This window comes from Mastomys coucha, unplaced genomic scaffold (genome assembly GCF_008632895.1).
Source record: "Mastomys coucha isolate ucsf_1 unplaced genomic scaffold, UCSF_Mcou_1 pScaffold5, whole genome shotgun sequence".
NCBI lineage: Eukaryota > Metazoa > Chordata > Mammalia > Rodentia > Muridae > Mastomys > Mastomys coucha.
Genome location: NW_022196911.1, coordinates 70,747,180 through 70,773,093, shown reverse-complemented (window position 1 = coordinate 70,773,093; position 25,914 = coordinate 70,747,180). Strand labels below are relative to the sequence as shown.

The window sequence follows — 25,914 nt, the reverse complement described above, 5'->3', positions numbered from 1 at the left end:
GAGTAAGATTTGGGGAAGCTCTATTTCCTTGGGTACCTGGAGCTATGGTCTGTGGCCAGAAAGGTGAACTGGCCATAGCCCCTCAAAGAGGTAGCAGATGGTTCCCTGGGAATGGGACAGAGCCAAGCTGCGTGTGGTGGTCAGAGCTGGGCTGCCCTCATCCGGTCCCAGGGACGCCTGCAGACAACTTCCCCTAACCTGGCTCTGCCCAGTGAGTCACCACACAACTGCTTCCTGTTCCCCACATGCCCTCATGGGGTCTCAGGAGATTAGACAAAGTTGCTGTCTCTTCTTCTGGAGTGCCAGTGGGCTTAGCAGGTAAGGGGATTAATACTTGGACCACAAGATTAGTTCAGTACCAATAAAAAGAACGGCAGATCAAGAAGAGCTTAGGAGTCAGGCTTTCTGTGATGGGTGTTTGCGTTTCCGGCCTCTTCTGAGTGGCGCTGTGTGTGTGTTTAGCATTTGCCCTCCCAACTTTTCCAGATTTTACCCGTCAGATTCCTGGCAGCTGTGCACGGCGCCTGTGCCGGCCGTCACGTCCCATTCTGATCTCTGGGTCGCACGGTGAGAGAAGGACACAGGATGCGCAGGGAGTGAAAAAGTGATGTCGATGGGGAGAGTGCCAAGTCCCCACTCACAGCCATGGGACGCTCAGGGCGAAGGGGAAGCATGCTGCTGTGGAGTTCAGAGGCCGGTAGTGACATTTATTTTTGTTTGTATGAGTAAAAAGCTGCAGAAGCCTCCGGTGGGAGTGAAGGGGGTGAAACTGGAATGCTAAGATTCAGACATATCAGCCCTGGCCTGGAGTCAGATGCATTGACCCGGAAGGAGAGATCCTGGGCCACACTGGTTCTTACACAGTGCCCTGGGAAAGTGTAGGCACTCCAATGGTAGTGCGGTGGTACACAGGAGGACCAGGGGTTCATAATCATCCTTGACAAGACCTTGTCACAACAAAACAAAACCCCAAAACAAGCAAACACACAGCAAGCACAAAAAAGACTTAAAAATTAAAAAAGAAGAGCAGATACTCCAAATCAGACTTGTTGCTACCATGAGGCATGAGGTACTTGAGGACCATGTAGGCATGAAGTATGCAAGAGAAAAATAACTTCAGTTTAGGGAAAAGTGTTAGGTGTCTGAGCAACAGGAGTTTTCTGGAGCAAACTGACAGACAGCTGGGAAAGAGACATGGTATGCAATAGCTCAGGCAGCTGATGGGCTGTGTCTCTAGAAAGGTTCTTTTACAAGTTAAAGGAAGATGATTTTACAATGCTAGCCCACTGAAAACAGAGACACAAAATTACTCAAACAAAAATGCAATGCAATTGGCTGACACAGAAAGTAAACAGCAGACCATGAAACAGGGCCACCACACCAAGTAGAAGCTTTAAGTCTTTCTTCTGCTTAGAAGATCCATACACAGCGTGGCTACTTCCTTCCCTTCAAAGGGTGATGGAATCACATAGGATCTGTGCTCCTCATTACTCTGGAGGCGAGTAATATCATTGCCATAAATGAGAGGTTTTATAATATGGCAAACTTTCACATCACCTTGCATGTCACAGAGTACCTAACTTTGTGCCTGATACAAATCAGTAATGACAATAACAATTTCTACTCTCTCTCATACAATGTTCTTTTACACTCTGTGCATCTGACTGGGCATCAAAGGCATCAGTAACTAGAAATAGGAAGGGGGGGCCCAAGAATATTTACTTCTTTTTAAGAACTTATTTTTTTATTATTTGTAATCATGTGTGTGTATGCATGTATGTGCTCATGTGTCCTGGTACCTATGGGGGCCACAGGTGTTGGAGCTGGTGGCGGTTGTGAGCCTATGGTTGCTGAAACTGAATTCAGATACTCTGGAAGTATAGTTATATGATCTTAACTGATGAGCCATCTTTCTTTTTTTATTTTCTTTTTTTTTAAAGATTTATTTATTATTATTATAAATGAGTACACTGTAGCTGTAGCTGTCTTCAGATATACCAGAAGAGGGCATCAGATTTCATTATGGGTGGTTGTGAGCCACCATGTGGTTGCTGGGACCCCGAACTCATGACCTTCAGAAGAGCAGTCAGTGCTCTTACCCGATGAGCCATCTTTCTAGTCCCAGGAGTATTAATTTTTATTGTGAGACTAACAGCAGCTGGGTACAGATATATATATATGCATGTAACCTCAACTTACCTGAGAGACTAAGTCAAGAGGATCACTTGAACTATCCATGAGTTCAAGGCCAGCCTGAACAGCATATTGAGGCTCACTCTCTCATTTTTGGTACACATGTTAGATATATGTATGTGAGTTTAGGGATACATGTGCCCTTACATTCATACACAAAGGCTACAATAAGACCTCCAGGTATCTCTGTCCATAGCTTTACTTTGTCTAGAGATAGGGTCTCTCTTAAGGGGAAACTTGGTATTGCAGGAAGGCTGGCTGCCTGGCTAGTGGACTTCCAGGGTCCACCTGATCTGCCCTTCCCTTCACTCGAGGGCTACAGGCATTATGTAGATGTGTTCTGCTTTTTATGTGGATGCTGGGGATTCTAACTCAATATGCTTGAGGAGTAAGTGCTTTACCCAGTGAGGAAGCTCCCCAGGCCCAACCTTGCCTTTTAAGAGAAAAACGATACTTCTGATTTTCATTAGTTGTTAATTTTTTTGTTTTGTTTTTTTGATACAGGACTTTTTTTGTGTGTAGCCTTGGGTATCCTGGAACTCCCTCTATACATCAGACTGCCTGGAATTCAAGAGATTCACCTACTTCTGCCTCCTAGATGCTGGGATTAAAGGCCTGCAGTCACCACTACCACACAGCTTGAACAGTACTTTTCTTTTTCTTAAAGGTTTATTTATTTATTTTACATATATGAGTGTTCTACCTTCATGCCAGAAGAGGGCATCAGAACTCATTATAGATGGTTGTAAGCTTCCATGTGGTTGCTGGGAATTGAACTCAGGACCTCTGGAAGAACACATGGTGCTATTAACTGCTGAGTCATCTCTCCAGCCCCTTAAGCTGTACTCTTTTTTTTTTTTGTTGTTGTTGTTGTTGTTGTTTGTTTTTGGAGACAGGGTTTCTCTCAGTAGCTCTGGCTATCCTGGAACTCACTCTGTAGACCAGGCTGGCCTCTAACTCAGAAATTTGCCTGCCTCTGCCTCCCAAGTGCTGGGATTAAAGGCATGCGCCACCACCGCCTGGCAGCAGTACTCTTAATTGCTGAACAATCTTCATTTTTTGACAGGGCTTTGTTATATTGCTCAGTTTTGCCTCATCTATATGATCTCTCGCCTCAGTTCCCTGAGTAGTGGGAATTACAAGCACACAACTGTGCCTGACAGTACTACCTGTTTTTCAAAACTACCTAGATTGTAAAGGAAAGAAAAGGTAGAAGACAAAAAGTAAGAGTGGCAAGATGGTCACTGCAGAATCCAAGGGAGCAGAGAGAGCATGGCCTGCTGAAGGCTTCCCCTGAGAAGGTTTTAAGAGCCCCTTTTCTGGATGTCCAAAGACATGACAGTAATGAACAGATGCTTAAGCCAGGTGTGGTACATGCTCATAATCCTAGCACTTGGAATGGGAAAGAATATATGAGAACTGTTTTGACCTTGAGGCTAGACTGTCTTAAAAAACAAAAACACAAGTAAGAAATTAAAGAGAAAAATGAAGCATATTTGTTTTAAAAAAATTATAATGACTTTTGCTTGCACCCTCCCCAATGATAGGATCTCTGCAAGATATAGTGGCCCACATCTTTAATCCTAGTACTCAAAAAGCAGATAGGCCAGGCAGTGGTGGCTCACACCTTTGATCCCAGCACGTGGGAGGCAGAGGCAGGTGGATTTCTGAGTTCGAGGCCAGCCTGGTCTACAGAGTGAGTTCCAGGACAGCCAGGGCTACATAGAGAAACCCTGTCTTGAAAAAAAACCAAAAACCAAACAACAACAACAACAAAAAGTAAGCAGAGGCAGGCAAATTTTTGTAAATCCAAGGCCAGCCTGATCTATATAGCAAGTTCTAGCCTATACAAGGCTACATAATGAGACCCTGTCTACAAACAAACAAAGGTTTCCTCTGTTGCTTAGGCTGGTTGTAAAATCTCGAACTCAATTTATTTTCCCACTGGAGCCTCAGAATAGCTGGGATTACAGGCACAGGATTTAACATAGGGCTCCTAGGGCCTAACTATTACAGGAGCTCAATGAACTTGATCACATAGTCTCATCCACTAAATAATACTTTAAGGAAAACACTGATTAGTTAAAAAAAATTTTAAATGAAAATTTGTACTATGCATAAATTGTTTGCATGCATGTCTGGGCTGTGTGCCATGTGCTTGTGCAGTGCCCATGGAGGCTATCACAGGGGTCAAATGCTCTGGAACCAGAGTTCAAACAATTATGAGATGCTATGGGGTGCTGGGAATGAAACTCAGGTCCTCTAGAAAAGCAGCCAGTTCTCTTAACTGTTGAACCATTGTTCTAGATCCTGAAAGCTGAAAAATAACTCTTGATCTGAAAAAGCTTAGAAATATATACTCTCTTTGGTGGAGAAAGAAGGGCTAAGCATAACACTTCTGAGCCTGCTACAAACATCAATCTAAAAGGTGTTTCAGTCCAAAGGCTTGACCATTTTGGGATACAGGGGTAAGATAGAACCCTGTGGATGCAGTGGCTAGAGTCATTTAGAGGTCTAGCACCATGGCACACTTTGGCGGTACCCAGCTCTGCAGACTGATGTGCTTTCCATCAAAGGTGAACGTGCCCCTGGAGTGGTAGCATACTGGTCCCCACAATGTCTCCGACAGCTAGGAGCCAGGGTTGAGTGTCTGCCTTCCGCTAGCTTCCTTCCATACAGGTGTGTGTGTGTGGGGGGGGGGGTTGTTCTGTGTATACCCCATTGTTCCACAATGCTCCCCCCCCCACCCCGTCCCAGGCTGGGTGGCAGCATGAATGGACTGTGGCTATATTTAGAGTGAAACTCCTGGGGCTCCCACAAAGGAGTGACTACATCTTCAGGAGGGTGGGTGGGTGGGAAGGGGACAGTGCAGTGAAGCTATTTTCAGAACACATGTCATTGCTGGCTACAGAGCAAGACTGTGGCCATAATGCAGAGGGAAACAATAGCTGTGGCCAGAGGAAGAGCCTGTTATGTTTCAGGTGGGATGTTTGCACCGCTCAGGAAACCTGACCTCTCCCCACAGCAGCACAAATCACAGGAGAGCCTCATGGCGTCAGGGAGGAGGCAGGAGGTTTACAGGGCCAGGGCAGTATAAGGTGCCAACAGGCCAGGCCTCCTGAGGGCCTGGAAGAGGGTTTGTAGTGACTTTGGCCCTAGGTGCTTGGTTAGAAATGAAACCCTTCTGACCAACTTCCCAGACAAATCATGTACCTTGCTAAGGACTCTGGACCTCTCCCAAGAATGGCAATACAAATAAAAACACAGGTAGAAAGTATTGACGTAGAAAGTAGTGAGGCAGACAGGACTGATAATAGTAGGAAGGGCCATCTTAAGCAACAAGGCGAGGCTTGGGCTATGCCAGAGCATGTGGTCTCAATGCCCTGGGTGGGTGAATTTGGCACCCCTCACATCTAGGGGCCTAGCTGGGCTCTCACAGGCCCTGAGAGCTCCCCACACCCCTTTTCTGACCTCTAGTCGGCCCCACTCACCAGCCTCTGTGCAGTCCCGGAAGCAGGGAGGGACAGGCTGCAGAAGGAGGCCAGGCCTCACCTCCCCCATCTCCACAGATGAGTCTGAGGCCCAAGGGTCTATGTAGGAGCAGGGAAGTGGAGGTGTGGCTACAGCCCCAGATCTCACTTGGACTTTATAGCCATCCTGGGGCAAGGGGGTTTTTGTTCAACCCCATCTTCATATCCCCTTCCCCAAACATGTGTGGTTCCTGTTTTGCTGCATCTGTAAAAGGCGCTGGGAGCTGGGGACCTGCCTTACACCTCTCGGTTACCACCCTGGAGACTGATGGAGTTCAGAGCAGTGTAATTTACAGCCCATCTCTCCAATCTTAATTCACTGGATGCTCCTTTCTTCCTTATTGTATTAGTGTGACCCAGGTACCTGCCAACAATAATGGTCTTTCTAGCTAGGAGCCTCTCCCCTACTCCCAGGACAATTTATACCTTTTCCTTGGGATTTTCCCCCTTAAATTAAACAAAAAGAGGAAAAATAGAGAAGGTTAACACGGGTTTGAAGCACTGAGGCCCCGTGGTTCTGGGCAGGGAGCCAATGGCCTGAGGGCACACACATGTGTGTGCTCTCCCAGAAGGGCCTTCACCGGCCCTGTTTTACAGCTACCTCGGCACAGACTCCAGGGTTCACGCATATGGCCAGACAGATGTGTCTGGCTTACGTTCAAGGCTGGAAAATGAAGAATTATGGAAGTGAAGGGCCCCGGGCATTAAAGAGAAGGGGGAGGTAAAAGGGGGAATTTTTCCTCTGCTGAGAAATCCTCCTGTGGCTATGGGGCTGGAGGAAGGAGGTTGACAGGAGGCAGGGCCGCCAACAGCAGTGCATGTGGGGCCTGTTCTTAAAGGGGCCACAGCATCCTCTTCTGAACAGATCTGTGGGACACAAATAGTCAGTGGCCCTGTAGTTAGGTCTTATATTAAGCTTCCAGTTATCAGGACTACTTATTGCTTGCATGGCCAACCTGGACAGTGTACTCTGGCAGAAGATGGAACAGCTATGGCATGTGTTCTCACAGCATTCTTCTCTCATCTCAGGAGGGTCTATGTAGTCCAAACTACATACTTCAAACTCATCGTACAGTCCAGCTCTGGCCTTGAACTTATAACCTTCCTGCCTAAGCCTCTTGAGCTTCAATATATATATGGTATTACCCAGGCTTGTTGGTACCTCATCTTTCAAAAACAATTTTCTATCTATCTATCTATCTATCTATCTATCTATCTATCTATCTATCTATCTATCTATCTATCAATCATGTGTGGTGGAGAAGTAGGTCATACATGTGTCATAGCATGTATCAGAGGACAACTTTCAGGAATCAGTTCTCTCCTTCTAACACAGGGGTCCTTGATCTCAGATTATCACACTTGCTGGGTGGTAAGTGCCTTTACCTGCTAAGCCATCTTGCTAGCCCTGTACTTGATCTTTTTGTTGTTGTTGTTGTTGTTTTTTCAAGACAGGGTTTCTCTGTGTAGCCTTGGCTGTCCTGGAACTCACTCTATAGACCAGGCTGGCCTTGAACTCAGAAATCCGCCTGCCTCTGCCTCCCAAGTGCTGGGATTAAAGGCGTGTGCTACCACTGATTGACTTCCAGTCTTTTTCTATTTTCGTTTCAGTAACTTTTTTTCTTGTTTTGTTTTAGAATTTCTGTTTGTTTTTTGAGACAAGATCTTACTATGTAGTTCTGTATGCCTTGGAATTTGCTATGCAGATTAAGCTGGTATCAGACTTATAGATATCTGCCTGCTTCTGCCTCCTGAGTGCTGGAATTAAAGGCATTTGCCACCATACCCAGTTAATACATGATCTTTTAAAAGACCCCATTCATATGCCAAATCACTTGTTCAATAATAGCTTCTCATAGGGCAGTTGGAGGCACACACTTTTAAGTCAAGTTCTCTGGAGGTAGAGGCAGATGGATCTCTGAGTTCTAGGCTAGCCTGGTCTACAGAGTGAGTTCCAGGACAGCCAGGACTACACGGAGAAACCCTGTCTCAAAACAAAACAAAACAAAACAAAACAAAACAAAAAAACAAGCAAGCAAACAAAAGAATAAACAAACAAAAGAATAGCTTCTGCACTATATGGTCTGCTCTGAAATGTCACCTCCCCCTGCCCTTCGACCCCCAAGGTCTGTACAACATGGTCCCTGATCACTAGGAACTCATGGTACTGTGGGGGAAAAGGCCCACAAATAATATGTAAATATGTAATAATAATATATGTAATAATAATATATAAAAATATGTAATATGAGACATGATAGCAGTCCTACAAATGACGTATAAATCAACTCTGCAGGAACCTTAGAGCATAGAGACAAATTCTTCCTGGGAGAAATCAGGAAAGGCTTCATTGGGGAGATGGGAAATAGAATTTCAATAGGTAACAGGAAACGTGGAGCAGAAAAAGAGCCCTTTGGATTGAGAGACAGACTCAACAAAGTGTAAAAGTAGGAAAGGGCAGAGTGTAAGGCAGTAAATAGAGAGGAAGGTTACTGCCACTGTCTGGGCAGGAGTCTTAATGGCTGGACAGACACTTTATACACTCATCCTAAGGATGCACAGCAACTATGAGGCAGGTGCTGTGCTGAGTTTACTTTACAGATTTAGAAACAGGCTCATAGAAGTTGACCACTTTGCCCAGTGTCCAACTGTTAGCTAATAATAGCTCACAGGGGGTATGTTAATGGGAAACAAAGTAGGAAAAGCATACTTGGAGTAGATCAGAAGCCTAAGATGTTATTAGAAGGAATTAAGCTTTATTTCACTAGCCAAGCTAGGCAGTGATAATTTCTGAGCAGAGGAATGGCTGTCTATGGCATTGTGGGTTCATGGTGTGAGTGAACCTGGTGGCCAGACTGAGTACTATATAAGCCCAAAAGGGGCCATTCCCAGATTAGAAAGTCAGTGGCACCCTCTAGAGCTATACAACGCAAGAGCCTAGTTGTTATGGTTCAACAAGTCCCTGAACTAGAGTAGAGTGCAGTGATACCTAGAAGGAGAGGAGGAGTGAAGGAACAGACAAGACATGATAAACAAACTGGACAGCAGGACTGGTAAAAGGCCATGGTAGAATTTAAGATGATGTTCTACTTGCTATTATCAAGAAGTCAACAAAAAATTTCTGTTAATTACCAATTCAGCTTGCTAGACTAAAAAACAATTGGAAGGATGGAGGAGTTAAAAAAAATGGTGAAGAAGTCTGGGAAAGTAGCTCTCAGTAGCAGAGAAGACAAACAGTGTATTTACTGTGTGAATGGTAGGCTGGAGGAGACAGGCCTAAGAACCCAAGCTAGAAAGAAGTTAACTATAAAGGGGACTAAGTTTGTTTTTGGTTTTTCTTTTTCTTTTCTTTTTTCTTTTTGGTTTTTCGAGACAGGATTTCTCTGTATAGCCCTGGCTGTCCTGGAACTCACTCTGTAGACCAGGCTGGCCTCGAACTCAGAGATCCACCTGCCTCTGCCTTCCAAGTGCTGGGATTAAAGGCGTGTGCCACCGCCCAGCCTTGTTTTTTCTTTTTTAAGAGTGGGTTTCATGTAGCTCAGGCTAGATTTGAACTTGCTTTGTAGCTGAGGATGGCTTTGAAATCTTAGCTCCACATCCCTAGTGCTGGGATTACAGGCTTTACACCACCATGCACAGCAGGACCAAGTTTGGTAAAAGCAGGCCCTAAGTAACTCTGGCAGTAGTTTCATGTCCACCCCCCAAGCCTCCAGACCCCTGGTTGTACTTTCTTTAACAGTTGGTCTGAGTGTCAGGATGTGGAGGTGAGGACTTGAGATAGGACTTTTGTGAGGACTGATGGTGAGAAAGAAAAGGACAGGAAGGAAAACATGAAGATAATGCTGTTCTTTGGGCCACAAAGAGGTTTACAGTCAGACTCATAAGAGATTTGTGCAGGTAGTCACATTACAACAGGCAGGCATGTAGAGATATTGCATGCTGGATCCTAGTAGCACTAGCATACACTGGTATGTCTAAAAGACCAATTCTGACCATTAACACTGCTCTCCCGGGGCAGGGGATGAGACTAATATCAGACAAAGGGAATACTTGTAGGCTAAGAACTTTTGTGGAAGTGTCTCTGGGGATAGTAAAAGGGAAATAAAATACTACCATCCTGCTTTGTAGATGGAGAAATAGGCTCTTTAAAGTTAAATAATTTGCTTAGTGTTTTAAGGCTAGATAAGTGTCAGAACCTGAATTATATCAAATTTGCTTGGCTTTCTGCACTAAACCATATGTTCAAGAGGAGAAGAGCATACCAGGAGAGGTAATGCCTTTGGAGGCACTTTGGATACAGAGGCAAGTGAACTCCATGAATTTAAGGCCAGCCTGGTATACATAGTGAGTTCCAGGCCAACCAGGGCTGTACAGGCCTTGTCTCAAAATGGAGAGAAGGAGGCACTGGAAAGTAAGTGGTATGAGAAAGGGATGGATGGGAAAGAGAGGGGTAGGAGGGAGACGGGAGGAAACATGAGGAGAGACCTAAAGATGCATATGCCTAGAAAGTGGCCTAAAGACACATGCTTAGAGAGGCAGAGAGTGAGGCTTAATGTTCCCCATGTACAGAGTCTATAAAGGGAGCTTAACTTGCTTGGAGAAATAAGTATTAAGTACGAGGAAACAGATCTTGGACAGCCAAAGATAAAAACTTGCTGGAAATGAAGATTTGGACTTCCAAGAGGGCTGACAGTGAGGTAACTGTGAATGTAGATTAGGTAGCATCTACCTGGGAAGATGTGGAGAGTACTCTGGCAACCCAGATAAGTAGCCTGTGGTTGTGGCATTCTAATCCCACAAGAAGGAGTGGGTTCCATGAATACCTACATATGGTGAAAGATACGAGTCCCTTAAGTTGTATCTAAGACTGCATGTGTGGTATTGACAGTTTCACAGGAAAAGTGCCCCCCTGCCCTGCCCTGCCTTAGAACTTACAACCTGACTGGAACAGCAGGGTCCCCTGCCACTCCAGCTTACATCATTCCATGCCCTGCACAGCCACACCCTCACGCACAGACACATTCCTCAGTGGGAGTCGGCATCCCCAGTGAGGCTTTACCTGGATCTTTTCCTGGCGGCGCTGCTGCTCAGCTATTTTCCTCGCTAGAGCCAGCTTCTTGGCCCGAAGTTCCCTGATGTCATCCTCACTCCCACTGCCTTCAGCCTCTGAATCTTCCTCAAAGTCTTCAATCACCACATCTTCTTCCTTGGGGTAAAGACACAGACAAGGAGAACAAAGAGATCATGAGCCATGGTACTTAGCCAATTTACTCTCTGTCCTTTAGCTCCCTACCCCATGAGGGGAGCATTCCTTGCCAAGGATTCCCTGGAGTGTGTGGGTAGAGCAGTGACTCTCCTGAAACTGTACCTAAATGCTAGAGCTTTTCTTACACACTCATACCTATGTGTAATCAATATATTCACTTGCATGCTTGTGTTAACAGTCCTTGTTCTCCCTTGCACACACTCAATACAAACTTTGGACCTGGTTTCATTTTGAAATTACAAATGATTCAAAGAATAAACAATAGAGAAACTTGAACTGCTCAATTTAAATCTAATTCGTGCTAATAATCTGATAGGAATCAACTCTGGCCAACATATGGGAGTTAAGCAAGGAAGTTCCCTTGCCCCAGACAGTATCAAGAGCAGATGCTGTAGCTCTACAGACCTTATCCTGATTTCCTTTTAAGACCACAGCCTGGTAGTGTAGAGACTTCTGGGCCCCATTAAAAAATTCACATAACATGGCCTTGCTCAGCTGCCCTCCAAGGGCCTAGGCAGAGTAAGTAGGAGGTGGCTGGCTAGCTTAAGGAGCCTTCTTGCCAGGCTGATGGAGCCTTCCCCAGGGATGGCACTTCCTCACTTGCAGACTCAGTTCTCAGCAGCCACTGCTCCCCGGGTGGTCCTAGCTCCACTCCTCACTCTCTCACTTTTGGCCTTGGTCAGGAGAGAACATACAGCTGCCCGAGGGGATGGGGCTAGCAGGGGAGTGATTCAACGGGAGAAGGAAGATTCTTGTAATTCTAACAGAATGATGATTACACTGACAGCGACTAGCTACTCAGTGCTTTTTATGGGCTGTGTACCCAGCTATGTCTTTTTCATACATTAACTCTTTTAATTCTCACAATGTCCTGCACAATAGCTATTACCATCTGCACTTTATAAATAAGGGGTTTAGAATAAAATAGCCTGTTCAGAGTCACAGAGGTGGCAGGAAGCAGAGCAGGGATTCAAATTCAAGTGAGTCTAACTCCCATGTCTGCTCTAAGCAATCACAAGGAACAAAGCTACAGGGCTGGGGTTCTGAATGGAGAGAGCAAGCACAGAGACAGCCCTTGGTAGCTCAGCTTTATCAGGCCCCGACTTATTTAGACAGACTGGGATTCCTTGGTGAAGAGTAGTTAGTAAGTAGAGATAAGGTGATGAGGAAATCTAAGGAAAGTGGGTAGTTTGGCAGTATCCCCAAGAACTACAAATCTGTCCTGTTACAAAGAAAGACGTCCAGTGACACACCCCCAACCACCACCCATACCTCTTCCAACTAGTCTTGGGAGGTAGCAGGTAAGGATAAAATCTGTAACTGTCCTGAGAGGTCTAAGGGGGTTTAGGGTGCTGTCCACAAGCACCACTTACTTATCAATATCTGGCTATGAGGAGGAAGAAAAATTCACATTTATTTCCTTGCTCACAGGGTTAACCCAGACAACAGCAAGTGCAACAAGATGCCTGTTGGCTCATGAGGAAGAGTGTTCTTGCCTGCTCTGACCCGGGATGGACAGTTAGTTAGCATTGGTCTGGAGTGAACAGGACTGAGGTCAAAGGAGGGTCAGAGAAGCTTGTCTGAGGTTTGCTCAGCTCTCATAGCAAACAAGGAAGTGCAGGGTTATGAAATTACACACAACGGGGTAAGTAGGATTTCCCAGGGACCACTAACATAAAGGAACCCAGGAGACTCGTGGGAAAAGGAAGAAGTGGGCAGCCTGGTGTGGGTCACGAACCTTTGCCTGGTCAGTAAGCCTCAGAAGGAGAGTAGTGTAGTACAACTAGATCAGGCACCAGAGGTAGCCCACCCCCTTCTAGGGTGGGAGGAAAACCTCTTTGCCTAGCTAGGTTTGTGCTGCCAGTCCTAGATGTTCAGAGGCATCTCTTATAGCCATACTGGAGAGCTGGCTTTGCTCATCCTCCCCTGCCTACTTTTTTAGCCTTTTAGTATGGGAGAGATAAAGGAGATGTATGGACATCATGGGCCTGTGTTTCCCACACTGTGTCTAGAGCTGCAGGGGCACTGTTCTGTTTGCTAAAGTTGGACACCCCAATGGCTCTGGTAACTCCACTCTCTCCTCCCATGCTGACAGCTCATTCTTTCCCTTTATTCTCTGCCTAGGTTTCATCTAGAGAGTCTGGAATCGTGGGTTTAGCTATAGTCCTGGAACCACCGCTGTCCTGGAAGCTAAGCCCTGTGTCATCAGGCATGGGGTGGAGTTCTCCAGCTATCCTAATGAAGCCAGGCCAAGACTGCTTCTCTGAAGACTCTGTTCCAAAGGTGGCCACTCTATCACTGACTGAGATCCTAAACGACAGCTTCCAGCTGACATCTGGCTTCCTTGGCCTGTTGCTGATTTCATCCATGTACCCCGCCCTGCTCCACCGGGCGCTTGAGACTGCTGTGGGCCAAATGACTGTGTTGGCCTATGGGTGACCTGGCCTCTGGCTAGAACTGCTTCCGTCCCTTCCCTCCATCCCATGTTTCTTTCTAACTAAGACCCTCATCTTTAATACTATGGAGTAAAGAGAAGAAAAGAGCCAACCTTCAGGCCAAAATGAGATGTGTATACTCTCAGACAGAGTTACCCACACCCAGATAAACAGCAAGGAGGCTGCCAGTGAGGCTAAATGTACATATGCTCCATTCAACAACAAAGTCATACTGACTCTCAGTCCACAGGCCTCAGGGGTGTGGATAGCAATGTTCATTTCAACTGACAAACTGGGCAAATACAGATGATCATCAAAGATCATCCCAGAAAGACATAGATGCACAACAGGGGAACTGCCAAGGAAGTCTACAGGGGTACAGGGGTGGGTACATAGGTAAACATGCACACAGACGCAGACACACACAGACACACACACATGATGCTCAGAAGGAGGGGAAGACAGAGGGGGGGAGGAGAGAAAGAGGGAGAGAGAGAGAGGAAGAGAGAGAGAGAAAGAGAGAGAGGGAGGGAGGAAGGGAGACTGGAGTGAAACAAGGGCTACAGGAACAATCAAGGGCAAACAAACAAGAGGAGAATTCCTTAATCACATCAGGATGTGCAGGAGGGAGGGAGTAAGAGAGAGAGAGAGCAAGCTGGGGGAGGGGTGATTTTCCACACAGGGCCAGCAATGTCAGCTCTTCCTGTATGTGAGCCGTGAGCCGGAGGCTGGAGTTGAGGCCTGTGCTATGCTGAGCTCCGCACATCTATAAACTTGATCCTCAGCCTGAACCCTCACACCCCTCTCTCTACTCTCTTCCTAAGCCTCCAGAGCTGAACATTATTAAACTCTTTTCTCCAGTGCAGCATTAAGAAGCATCTGGAACTCGTAGCTGGATCACTGGGGTGGACTGGCAGGACGGGCACCAGCAGAGCACTCTTGAGAGGCTGGCTGTCACCTCCACAGACACTGAACTGAGAGGTTATAAATCACCTCAAGGAGAAGCCCCAGCCTGGGCATAAGGGTGCTGGGAAGAGAGCCTTCCCTCTGCCATGGCGGGCTCTTCCCGCATAGTACCTCATCTTCCAGTTGTTTTCCCTCTTGGCTTCCCATTTCCTTTCCCATGGTGTCTGGGACGGGTGCCACTGACACATATTTTCCACCCTTGAATGCCAGCAGAGGCTCTTCTTGTCCACAAAGGGCTTCCAGAAAATACTTCAGCACTGTGACCCTTTTGCAGTCAGCTGCAATAACCTACAGGGCGAGAGGGAGAGAAGAAAAACAGCATTTTCTAAGAGGGAGGATGAAGACCAGAGACACTGTTAGCTGCAGGGCACATGAGAATTGTGTCAAAGTTACTGGGGAGGGAGGTAGTATGAGCAACAAGAGCGTGTGGAGGAAAGCAAGGACCAAGGTCTTCTGAAGGAAGGAAGTCACCAGGGCCTTGCTTTAGGTCATCCCTGGGGCAGCAGACACCTCAGGACCAATGCCAGGTACCCTCAGGGTTTGTACTTTTCTTTTATTAAAGTCCTATTTTGAAAAACAAAAACCAGAAAATAATTTCTTCTAAGTTTGGACTATAAGTAACAGAACAAGGAATGCATGGCAGCAGGCTAGCTGCCATGAAGCACTGCTTTCTAGCACCCCTGGCACCCCTGGTACCCCTGGGACCCTGTTCCCAGACTCTCCCCAGGGCAGTCTACAGACTGAAAGATAAGCTTTCTTGCCTGTTCCATCTTAGCCAAGTCATTCTGAACTTATCTGGATGGTTCCTGCCTCACCTGAGAACTGGGAGGAAATTATCAGGCCAAGAGGAGGGGGCAAAGCAGGTGAGTTGACCAAAGCTCTGCCCACCAAGAAGTGTGATCCTGATCAGCTGTCAAGTTTGTCAGGGTCTCAGATGACGTGTCCACAGTCACCTAGACTGGAATCCTCTCTACAAGACCACATATGCATGCCTTCACCTCTATCTGTGCCTGTGTTTGCATTGTCCTCTTCCTTGCTGTCTGGAACCCTTCTCTTATTTGTCGGCTTCTGGGGCCCTAGCATGCCTACTGACTGGATGGTCATCAAAGAGGAGGCCCCTGCCTGACGTGCATCTAAGAAGCAGAGGGGCGTGTCTATGCCATATTGGCCAGATTCGGCGCAGGGCAGCCCTTCACCATCAGTGATTCCAGGACATGATAAATCACCAAGACCCATTTTAAAATTTTATTTTATGCGCATGGGTATTTTTCCTGCATGTCTGTTTACATACCATCAATATGCCTAGTGCACAAGGAATCCAGAACATGTCATCAGATCCTCTAGAAATGGAGTTACAGATGGCTGTGAGCTGCCATGTGGATGCTGGAAATGGAACCCAGGTCCTCTTGAAGAGCAGCCAGTGCCCTTACCTGCTAAGTCATAGCTCTAGCCCTACCCCACAGCCTCATTTCTGACTGTGAAGGACAGGTGAGGGACTGATGTGGATGTTGGACTGTCGGGGCTCATCATTGCACTGTTGCACAGCTAGCTCCTCTGTGCAGAAGGCAAGCCCTCTAGTGCCAAAGATCACATCTTGTACTTCCCTAGCAAGGTGCTGTAAGAATAAAGTGGCTCACAACAGGCTCATGGGAAAGACTGGTAGGTGGAGAGAAACTCACTAGGACCACACCAACAGGTGATACAGTGTGATCCACATCTTCTAAGACAAGGTGGAATGGAGTCACCACTCTGCCAGATGGCTGGCCAGGGAGAGTGCATGCACATCAGTCACCTGTGCCACCATTTCATTCTCTGCCATCTTTTCCCTGCCTAGATGGTACTTACCTATGGCTATTGCCACCAGAAGGTAAAATAGTAGGCTAAGTATCTGATCACCACCACCTAAGAGGTGGTGAAAAGGCTTAGAGCCTCTGGAGCTTAAGGGGCTGATCCTAGATACTCCCTGAAGGGGTAAGGATGGTCCTGCCTTGGTCAGGGCAGGTAGCCTTGGTTCCATCCTGTGTATTCAAGCATGTGATGAGGAAGACTAGAAATACAGAAGCAGGGGCTAAAAGGCATTAAAGAACAGAGCTGAAATGAGTAATAGCCTGGCAGGCGGCACGCACAGCGGCCTCCCTGCATCCCCAGTCTCTCACTTGCAGAGGAAACTTCTGCATTTCCACAAGACTGCCAGTTTCCTCTCTGTGGTCTAATTTTAACCACCTTGTCGTTACAGTGTGTGTCAGCCACCTGACCCCACTATGACCTCTAACCTTATGCCCCAGCTACTGCTCACACTATAGAGAATTATGTAATGGATCCAGGACTTTCCTTTTTGGCATGAGACTGCTGCCACTGAATGGGTGGGTGGGAAAGTGAGGGGGAGGAAAAGTAATAAGGAGAGGAGTGAGGAGTTTGCAATGGTCCTTGGCTCACCTGGATGGTGAAAGGGCTACAGGAGCCCTAGTTCAATCTGTAGCAGAAACCTGCCCAGGAGAAGACAGTGCCTCACGGTTATATGCTTGGGCAGGTGGGAAGAAACACAGTTGTCATTAAGGCAGGCCCTGGGTGAGTACATGGCTCAGGAAGCAATGTGATTCCTGGCCAAGAGGGAGAAAGGCCACATGTGTGGACGTGGGACTCCTGGAGGTGGGGATTTCCAGGGCACAGCAGGAGCCTGGGGTGCAGACATCCTGAGCCTGCCTGCAGCACATCCTTAGAGGTTCAGTGGGAACTACCATGAAGAAAGACAAGCGAAAAGGAACTCCCACCCTGCTCCAGTTTTCATTTGCACACCTTTTAGAATGAACCCAATTTCCCTGAGAGTTTTGTCTGCTATGGTCATTCATCCTTGCCTTTAAGAGGAATGGCACTTACTGTGATTGGTAAGAGTTCTGCTTCACTGAGGTATCTAAGAGGTCCAAAAAGGATTCTGTTTACATAGACGATTCATCCAGGTTTTGGAAGAGTGTTTTATTTTCATTGTAATCCAACCAACCAGCAGGGAGACCAACTAAGGTTGGATGTAGTATTCTTTTTTTTCTTTTTTAAATATTTATTTATTATTATATGTAAGTACACTGTAGCTGATCTCAGACACACCAGGAGAGGGCATCAGATCTCATTAAGGATGGTTGGGAGCCACCATGTGGTTGCTGGGATTTGAACTCATAACCTCTGGAAGAGCAGTCGGTGCTCTTAACCATTGAGCCATCTCACCAGCCCGGATGTAGTATTCTTAGGTTTCTAAAATACAGTGTGATGGTGAGAAAATATTTAAGGTATTTAGTAAACTAGAAGTATGACAGGTATAATGTATAGGACTTGCCCAAAGACACACGGAAGCCTGTTTCTAGCCTGTTGGGCTGGTTGTGAGGGTATTCTGCCATGGGGTGAGAGGAATAAGCCTGGTGGAGAGAAAAACACAGCTCTCTCGACTCTGGAGTCCTACAGGGGGCTCTTGGGAATATTCTCCCATACAAAGGGAGTCTAGGAGTTGAGTCAGAGAGGAACAAAACAACAGTTTAATATGGTAAGAGATATATCAAGAAGGAGAAAGATGGGCTAGAGAGATGGCTCAGCAGTTAAGAGCACTGACTGCTCTTCCAGAGATCCTGAGTTCAATTCCCAGCAACCACATGGTGGCTCACAACCATCTGTAATGGGATCTGATGCCCTCTTCTGGTGTATCTGAAGACAGAAACATTGTACTCTTCATAAAATCAATCTTTAAAAAAGGATGGAGACTTTCAAACCAACTCCTTTAAAAAGCAAACGCCAAGGTGATCTCCACTTAGCAATGAAGTCTCTGGGGTTAAAGGGTAAAGGGGTTATATGTTCTCTGGAAAGGAGAGAGTACCTATGAAATTTATGATGTAATCTGCATAGTATGGTCATGAAGGGTCACAACCATATTTTTCCATGCTGTACCAATTTCTAAGGCAGAGGATGTAAATGGTATGCCCAATGCCTTTTGGGCAAACTTTTCTTGTTTCTGAGGAGAAAGTTAGGCATGACAGAGTCCCTTTGGGTTGTTACAACAGCGCTGGACTGGGGCTGAGAGTGGGTAAAGGGCTGCTAGACTTTAGACCTTCTCAGTGTGCCTTTGCAGCAGGCAGTCCTTGCCCTGGTGGATACTATGTAGCCGACTACCAAGAACTCCAGGGTAATGAACAAAATGTCTCACATGAATCATTCCCACTTTCAATAGAAAAGTGGGGTTTGAAAGAAAAGCACCTTAAGAAAGCCCCGGTTCTGTCTCCATGAAGGTCATCTGAAGTGGCTCCCCATCAGCAGCAGGAACCAAAACCCTAAGCTTCAGGGCTTGAGCTATCTATCAGCTCATCAGGTGCACACAGAGCCAAGCAGAAAGGAAAACTGAAAGCTTGTTGTGGAGAGGTGATATGTGCCTGCTCTGTTCCAGCTCAGTTCCTTAGAGAGAGATAACGTGAGCAGGTAATGAGACAGGGGCAGGGGCTAAGAGGCAGGTTCTGAGAAAAGTAGAAGAAACCTTTAGACTGACATAGGAGGGTTGGTCTACTGTCTGGGTTGTCTTAGGTGGGAAGGTAGACCATCAAGAATGGTGAAAACTGAGCAGAGGCCAACACAGGAACAGAAAAAAATGATGCTACTTTATGGAAGGTGGGAACAGCAAGAGAGAAAGGGAACGAAGCACCAGGTATCATAGACTGATGTAAGCTGAGTTCCAAGATGCAACACCTCACAGCAGCCCTGGGGAAGGGAGAAAACCTGGACTAGCCAGGAAATAGGAGGAAGGGTTGGAATGCTGACAGGCCGCTAGAGCAAACTCCTGAAGAAGAGGTTCAGTGTGCAGGATAGCTAGTTACTTTGCAACATTTCTTTCACTAAACGTTTGGTTTAGGGGAATCAGAACTTGCACCGTTGGTTTAGGGGGATCAGAACTTGCAGCGCCCGCCAGCCAGTTACACTGCTCCACCTTCCCCTGGTCTTAAAAGTCCAGCTTGCTACTGCTCCTCTAGTTAAAAAAAGAGAGAAAAAAAAATCACATGGGTTTTCCCCTGCAAACTCAAGTTTACAGGTTGTTTTTCTTGTTTCTCTAAATGGAGCCAATTATTCTCACATTTGTTGAAACCTTCAATCAAGCTTTATAGCTTGTTAATTTTACAAAATGTCCTTAGAGCAAATAAGATGCAGACAGGAAAAGTGAAGTCTTGCTGAGATTATTAAGAAACCTTAAAATAGACTTCAAATCTACTTTGCACCAAGACTGGTAAAATATAGGCTGCTTGGCTAGCTGCTGAGGTCAATTAGCAATGGGTTAATTGTCATCTTTAATGAGCCAAGCCTACAGGATTGGCTACAAGAAAATGAACTCACATTAATGTGTTTTCACAAGCAGGGACTATAGCGATGTGAAAGTCACCCTCACTAGAGACAAAGGGTGGACAGCACACTCTGCAGCAGCCGAGGGTGGGCCAGCTTGAGAGGGGTCTGCCAATGAAATCCAGACACAAGAAACAACGAAGCCCACGCAGGGAATCCTCTAGAGCTGGGAGGACAGAGGAAATGGTTTATTCACATTCCTAGGGGGAGGGGCTTCCTGGCAGGGAGCAGACTCTTAGAGGCAGGAGGGAAACTGGCCACAGGATACACAATCACTCCGAAGACAGTTTAGGACCACGAGATACACACTCATAGCCTGAGTCAGAACAAACAGGTATAAAATGGAGAAGGGTCAGGGGTCAGTGAAGTGAGAGAAGAAGCTGCACTTGAGTTGAGTGGCCAAGATGAAATGGAGAAAAAGCATGAGTCCTGTACCAGATAACATCTCTGATGACTAGGGACATACAGTGTCCAAGAGATCAACTGAAACAGCCTCCCTTTCCTGATCCCTGCCCCAACAACAGCTTCATCTCTATGCAATATGCCAAACATAGGCCACTTTTTGGTTACCTCTGATTACAATACCTAGATCTGTTTCTCCCTAGATCCTTCAGTTGACCTGTGTAGGCTAAGGGAAGGGTCAATATGTCACAAGACAAAGTGCTAACAGCACGGGTCAACCCACAGGATTCTATGACCTGGCTCCCATCTCTGCTTCTTCAGAGACGGCAACAGCTTGACAGCAGTCAGCAGGCACAGATGCCCGTTCTCCATACCAATGCGCACACACACGCATGGCAGCAGGTCTCCTAAAGGCTTGACAGGTGACAAGTGGAAATAGTTGAGTAGGAGTACTTCGTAGCAATGAGGTTACTGATGACTCTATAAGGTGTGGGAACCTGACCACTGGAAGAGAGGTCATAGCTGTGCCTCCAAGGACAAGTTCATTTCTCCAAGTCTCTGTTTGCTCAAGTTGTTTCTGAGGTGCAGAGGTATAATGCAGAGCAAATATTTCAAGGTGCCTGGCCCAGAAATGCTTAATAAATGAGTGCTTGTTATTGTTTTTCTTCCTCTCTGCTTCATTCTTTTCAGAGGGGCCTTACACCACTGAGAGGCTTAGAAGCCAGACTCAGGCAAGGCAGAGACAAGGCTGGAGCACAGACCAGAATGTTCACCTGGCTACTGACATTGCTGTTTAAGTATTCATTCACAATTTAGGTGCTAGACTCAAGTCACTGAGCAGATCAGTGGTGGAGAAGGCCTAGCTTCTCTTTTGTAGTCCTTTCTCTCTTATCCACCAGAGACCTGGAGCTAACCGAGACAATACATGCATTCTACAAAACTCTGGGGAGGATCTAGGGACCTTTGCAAGCATGCCGCTAGTAATACAAACTGTCAGAAACAAAACCCTGCCTTAAGCCAAAACCCTGGCCCCTTCACAGTGGTAGCTTAGCCTTAAATAAGGCTCAGTAAGATCCTTGCCCCAGGTATCCTGATAGAAAAATATTGATGAGAAACACCCTTTATGGAATTTTCAACCCACCTGAATTTCCTGATCTTTTCAGCTAGGAGCCTGATCTTCCCAGGGCAGAATATGGCTTGCTCTTCATGAACTGTTTCCTCAGGGAAAGAAACTATTCTCTCTTCTCTGAGCTCTGAGCTCCGCTGTTCCAGGCAAGGTGTACTCTGATCAGCTAGGGTACTGTAGACGGCAGGCTATAGGCAGCAGTAGCTTGGGCTACAGTCCAATCCTGTTTCCCCTGCGGAGCACTCCAGAGCAACCACCCACATTGGCAGGGGTTGGGGCGGAAACTGGCACTGCCAACACAAGCCTTTCAGGTCTGTCTGGCTTCAGCTGGTCTGAAACCTGGAACACAGACACTGGGCCCTCACTTACTGAACCAGCAGGGGAGGCTGCAAGCTCAGCCCCTGGGGATGAAAGTCTTCATCTGTCTTAATCTGTTTGCACACCGACTGTGATATCTGGGCTAGAATCACAGCATCTCAGGATCTAGTCAAGTGGTTCTCAACCTGTGGATTGTGGCCCCTTGGGGGGGGGGTGTCAAACTATCCTTTCACAGGGGTTGCCCAAGACCATCTGCATATCAGATATTTACATTATGATTCATAACAGTAGCAAAATTACATTTATGAAGTATCAACAAAAATAATTTTATGGTTGGGGTCACTATAACATGAGGAACTGTATTAAGGGGTCACAGCATTAGGAAGGTTGAGAACCACTGATGTAGTTGCTCTGAGCGACATTCTTATTTTCCTTCCAGATAGTCATGCACAGGAGCCTGCCCTTTAGGTTTGTGTTCAGGCTCCTTAACCAAAACTGTCACTAGCTTTATTTATTCTGTGTTGGGAGAGAGTGCCCCTTGCAGCATTTGACAACACAAGCAACATTAAGTCATGAAATATTTATTAAGTACCTAATGTTTGTACAAATATCATTGCAAGGTCCCTGATTCAGTGGGCTAAGAGTCACATTCATACTAGGTAGAACAAGAGATTCAATTACCTATAGCATTCTGATAGGTAGAATTCTTAATCCTCTTTCCTCAAAAGACAATATATGCCTTACAGATACAGCAACCTAATACACTGATGCTTTATGCCTTTCAGGGTGATGGGTCGTGAAAAAGCCAGGACAGAGAATTCCCTTAGCTATGAACAAATTCTAACCTCACTGCTTCCCTATTCTCTGCACTCCTGACTTCCACATGGATCACCACTACTGTACTTCTATTACTTCCTAGCCCTTGACTCCAGGCTTCAGGCAATGACCCCTTCCTCTACCGCCATTTGCTCCTTCTCTGACTTGGCAAATTTTACAGTTGATTCTCCAGGCTATAATGACTTTGCCTTTATGCAATCACTTCATCCCTTCATTTTCCTTTAAGCTTGGTAAAAGTAACTTCCTCCATTCTTCCCCCACTCCTTCCTTCCTCTCCTCCCTTTAAGATAGAGGTTTACTATGTAATATAATTTGGTCTCATGTTCATGATTCTCCTGGCTCAGTCTCTGAAGTACCTGCTTGATTTTAAAGTCTTTCTTCATAAGAAGCCAATAGGTTTTTACCTATCCTGCCCTGCTACTACCTATAAATTTTTCTGAAAAACTTAGATCTCATGACAGGAGCTATGCTAGACATCCTGAGCACCTTAGACAGAACAAGGTAAACAACAATCCTTGATTTCACAAGACTTTCATCGTAGCAAGGAGTCCTACAGAAATCTAATAGCTATGTGCTGTCCCTTCATTGTGTACAGGCCAATGCTTGTTTCTCTTTTCTGGTCCTAATTACAGTACTTTTTTTTTTTCAAATGTTTTTGTTTGTTTGTTTGTTTTTGCTTTTGGAGACAGGGTCTTTCTATGTAGCTCAGGCTGTCCCTGAACTCACAAAGATCCACCTGCCTCTACCTCCCCTACGCTGAAAGGCATATGCCACCACTGCATGGCTGGGTTTTTTTTTTTTTGTTTTGTTTTATGTTTTTTTTTTTAATTTTAATTTTTTTTTTATTTTTTAAAGATTTATTTATTTTATTTACATGAGTACACTATAGCTGTCTTCAGACACACCAGAAGACGGCACCAGACCCATTATAGGTAGTTGTGAGTGACCATATGGTTGCTGGGAATTGAATTCAGGACCTCTGGAAGAGCAGTCAGTGCTCTTAACCTCTGAGCCATCTCTCCAACCTTTTTTTAATGTATATGAGTACACTGTTGCAGTCTATAGACACACCAGAAGAGGGCATCGAATCCTATTACAGATGGTTGTGAGTTACCATATGGTTACTAGGAATTGAACTCAGGACTTCTGGAAGAGCAGTTAGTACTCTTAACTGCTGAGCCATATCTCCAGTCTGGCGGTATTTTTAAAATAGGCATATATATATTGAGTCAGGGTCTCTTTACGTAGACCTGGCTGTCCTAGAATTCACTGTGTAGACAAGGCTGTCCTGGAAATCATAAAGATCTGATTGCCTCTTCCTTCCAGACGCTAGGATTAAAGGCGTGTGCATATGCCCAGCTCTAATTAATTTTTATTACCTAAAGGAACAGGTTTTAAACAATTCTATGCCGGAAGTGGTTGCACATACCATTAACCCCAGCACTTGGTAAGCAGAGGCAGGCAGGTCTTTGTGAATTCAAGGCCAGCCTGGTCAACAGATCAAGTTCCAGGGTAGCCAGAACTACACAGAGAAACCTTGTCTCAGAAAAAAAAAAGCCAACAACCAAAAAACAATGCAAAACAAACAAACAAAACAAAACAAACAAAATGAAACATTCTGTTAAATTTCCAATACTGACCTTGTAGTATGAGAGGACTGTTACCACCTAGAATCTACAAGAAGGCTTAATTCCATAAATAACATGGTAATGCACACTTAAAATACCAACACTTGGGAGACAGAGGCAGAAGGAACAGTAGTTTAAGATAGGTATTTTACCAAAGGAAAAAGGGCTCATTTTTTAGAAAAATATCATTCCATTTCTGGAAATGTCTAATCTTGTAAACCAACTCTGCCTCCTAATATGCATCTGGGGCCCCATATAAAAGATAACTTCTACCAGATTGGCCTCAAATTATTTAAGATGTGATGTTATACCTTCTTTAGGCTAAACAAGCTCACATCCTATCTGCTTCTCACTTTTGCTGTCTCCTCAACATCCTGCTTACCTCACTAAGACCAATATCTCAAATTCTTTCACTAATAGTAACTTAAAGCCCTATGCTAATACTAATTCTTTGACAAAATAAATTGGTCTCCTTTGTATGGTAGACATTATCTGATCTATCTGTTCACTAAAAAGTGATCTCTATTCATTATCTATTTTATCCATGAATAGGAATGTAGGCATGGCAGTACATGCCTGTAAATCCCAGCACATGGGAGGTGGATGAAGGAGGATCAAGAGTTCAGGGTCATCCTCAGATACATGAGTTTGAGGCCATCAGACTTTTATCCCCACTCTCACTCCACAAAGTCCTTAAGCCAGTGGTTCTCAACCTTCCTAATGGTGTGACCCTTTAATACAATTCCTTATGTTGTGGTAACCCTCAGCCATAAAATTATTTCATTGCCACTTCATAACTGTAATTTTACGAGTTATAAATTGTATATAATGTTAATATCTGATATTGACTCCTATAGGGGTTGTATATAGATGTATACAGGTTGAGAATCACTGCTAAAGCTACCTGAAATTCAATAGAGTCTCAGTTTCAGTGTATGTGTGTGGTTATATTCATAGTAGGCAGATCAAGAGAAAAATGCATACCTTGCTGTGCTATGTAAAGCACTCTGGAAGGCAGAATATAAGACAAAAGAATATAAATATATATTTTTATTCATAAGACTTAAATAAAAATTTTTATATCATTAATAATATTAGGCAATTATGCTTATCTATTAAATAAATGTAAACAGATTGGGCTGGTAGTAGAAGATTGATGTGTTACAGAGTATTTAAATGTTCAGTGATTTTTTTTTTTAAGGTGTCAAGTAAACTCACTTCTTAAAATGTCTGGTGATAGTTTATATAGTTGATAATGGTAACAATAAAGAATTATGTGAATGATTAGGAAAAAAAGAGTCAATGTATGCTAAATAGACAGTTGCACGGTTGAGATCACTTGCTGTTCTTACAGAGCACCTGGGTTCAGTTCCTAGCACTCACATGGTGGCTCACAACTATTTAAAACTCCAGTTCCAGGGGGTCAAATTCTGATCAGTTTCTCCAGGCGCCAGGCACACAAGTAGTGCATAAAAACATTGCCCCATGAAACTCATACACACAAAATATTTCTTAAAAAAAAAGTAGAGTGTGTAAGCACCACATATGCCCTGAACAGAGAGAGCAGAGAACCATTCCTACCTTCTTCATTCTGAGATGGATATATGAATTCTGTTTTGTGTATGTGTACAGTGTGCCTGTGTCTGTCTGTGTGAGCATATGTGTTTATGTGTAGTGTGTGTGTCATGGTGCACATGAGTGGAGGTCAGAGGTGGACGTTCATGAGTCACTTTTCTCCTTTAATCATGTGGGTCCTAGAGATCAAACTCAGGTTGTCAGCCTTGGCACCTGCCTTTATTTGGTGACATATATATATATATATATATATATATATATATATATATATTTT

General features: G+C 45.2%; 1 protein-coding gene and 1 long non-coding RNA gene across 6 annotated transcripts in view; one reads left to right on the top strand and one right to left on the bottom strand.

Moving 5' to 3' along the window:
* Positions 1 to 25,914, bottom strand: part of Smg6 (SMG6 nonsense mediated mRNA decay factor) — a 241,400-nt gene that overhangs the window by 11,216 nt on the left and 204,270 nt on the right. For all 3 annotated transcript variants that reach the window (XM_031354654.1, XM_031354656.1, XM_031354655.1), the window contains exons 14-15: positions 14,502 to 14,678; positions 10,783 to 10,929 (exon numbers count right to left, since the gene is read on the bottom strand). In XM_031354654.1, the coding sequence (XP_031210514.1) occupies positions 10,783 to 10,929; positions 14,502 to 14,678 (324 nt within the window). The remainder of the gene's footprint in view (positions 1 to 10,782; positions 10,930 to 14,501; positions 14,679 to 25,914) is intronic.
* On the top strand, positions 223 to 13,536 carry LOC116079049. Of its 3 annotated transcripts, none has more exons than XR_004113735.1 (3): positions 223 to 318; positions 2,698 to 2,839; positions 13,114 to 13,536. It is a non-coding gene; the product is annotated as an uncharacterized LOC116079049 (long non-coding RNA). The 3 variants fall into 3 exon arrangements; XR_004113733.1 differs by having other exon boundaries at positions 2,698 to 2,860; XR_004113734.1 differs by having other exon boundaries at positions 262 to 697; positions 2,698 to 2,860.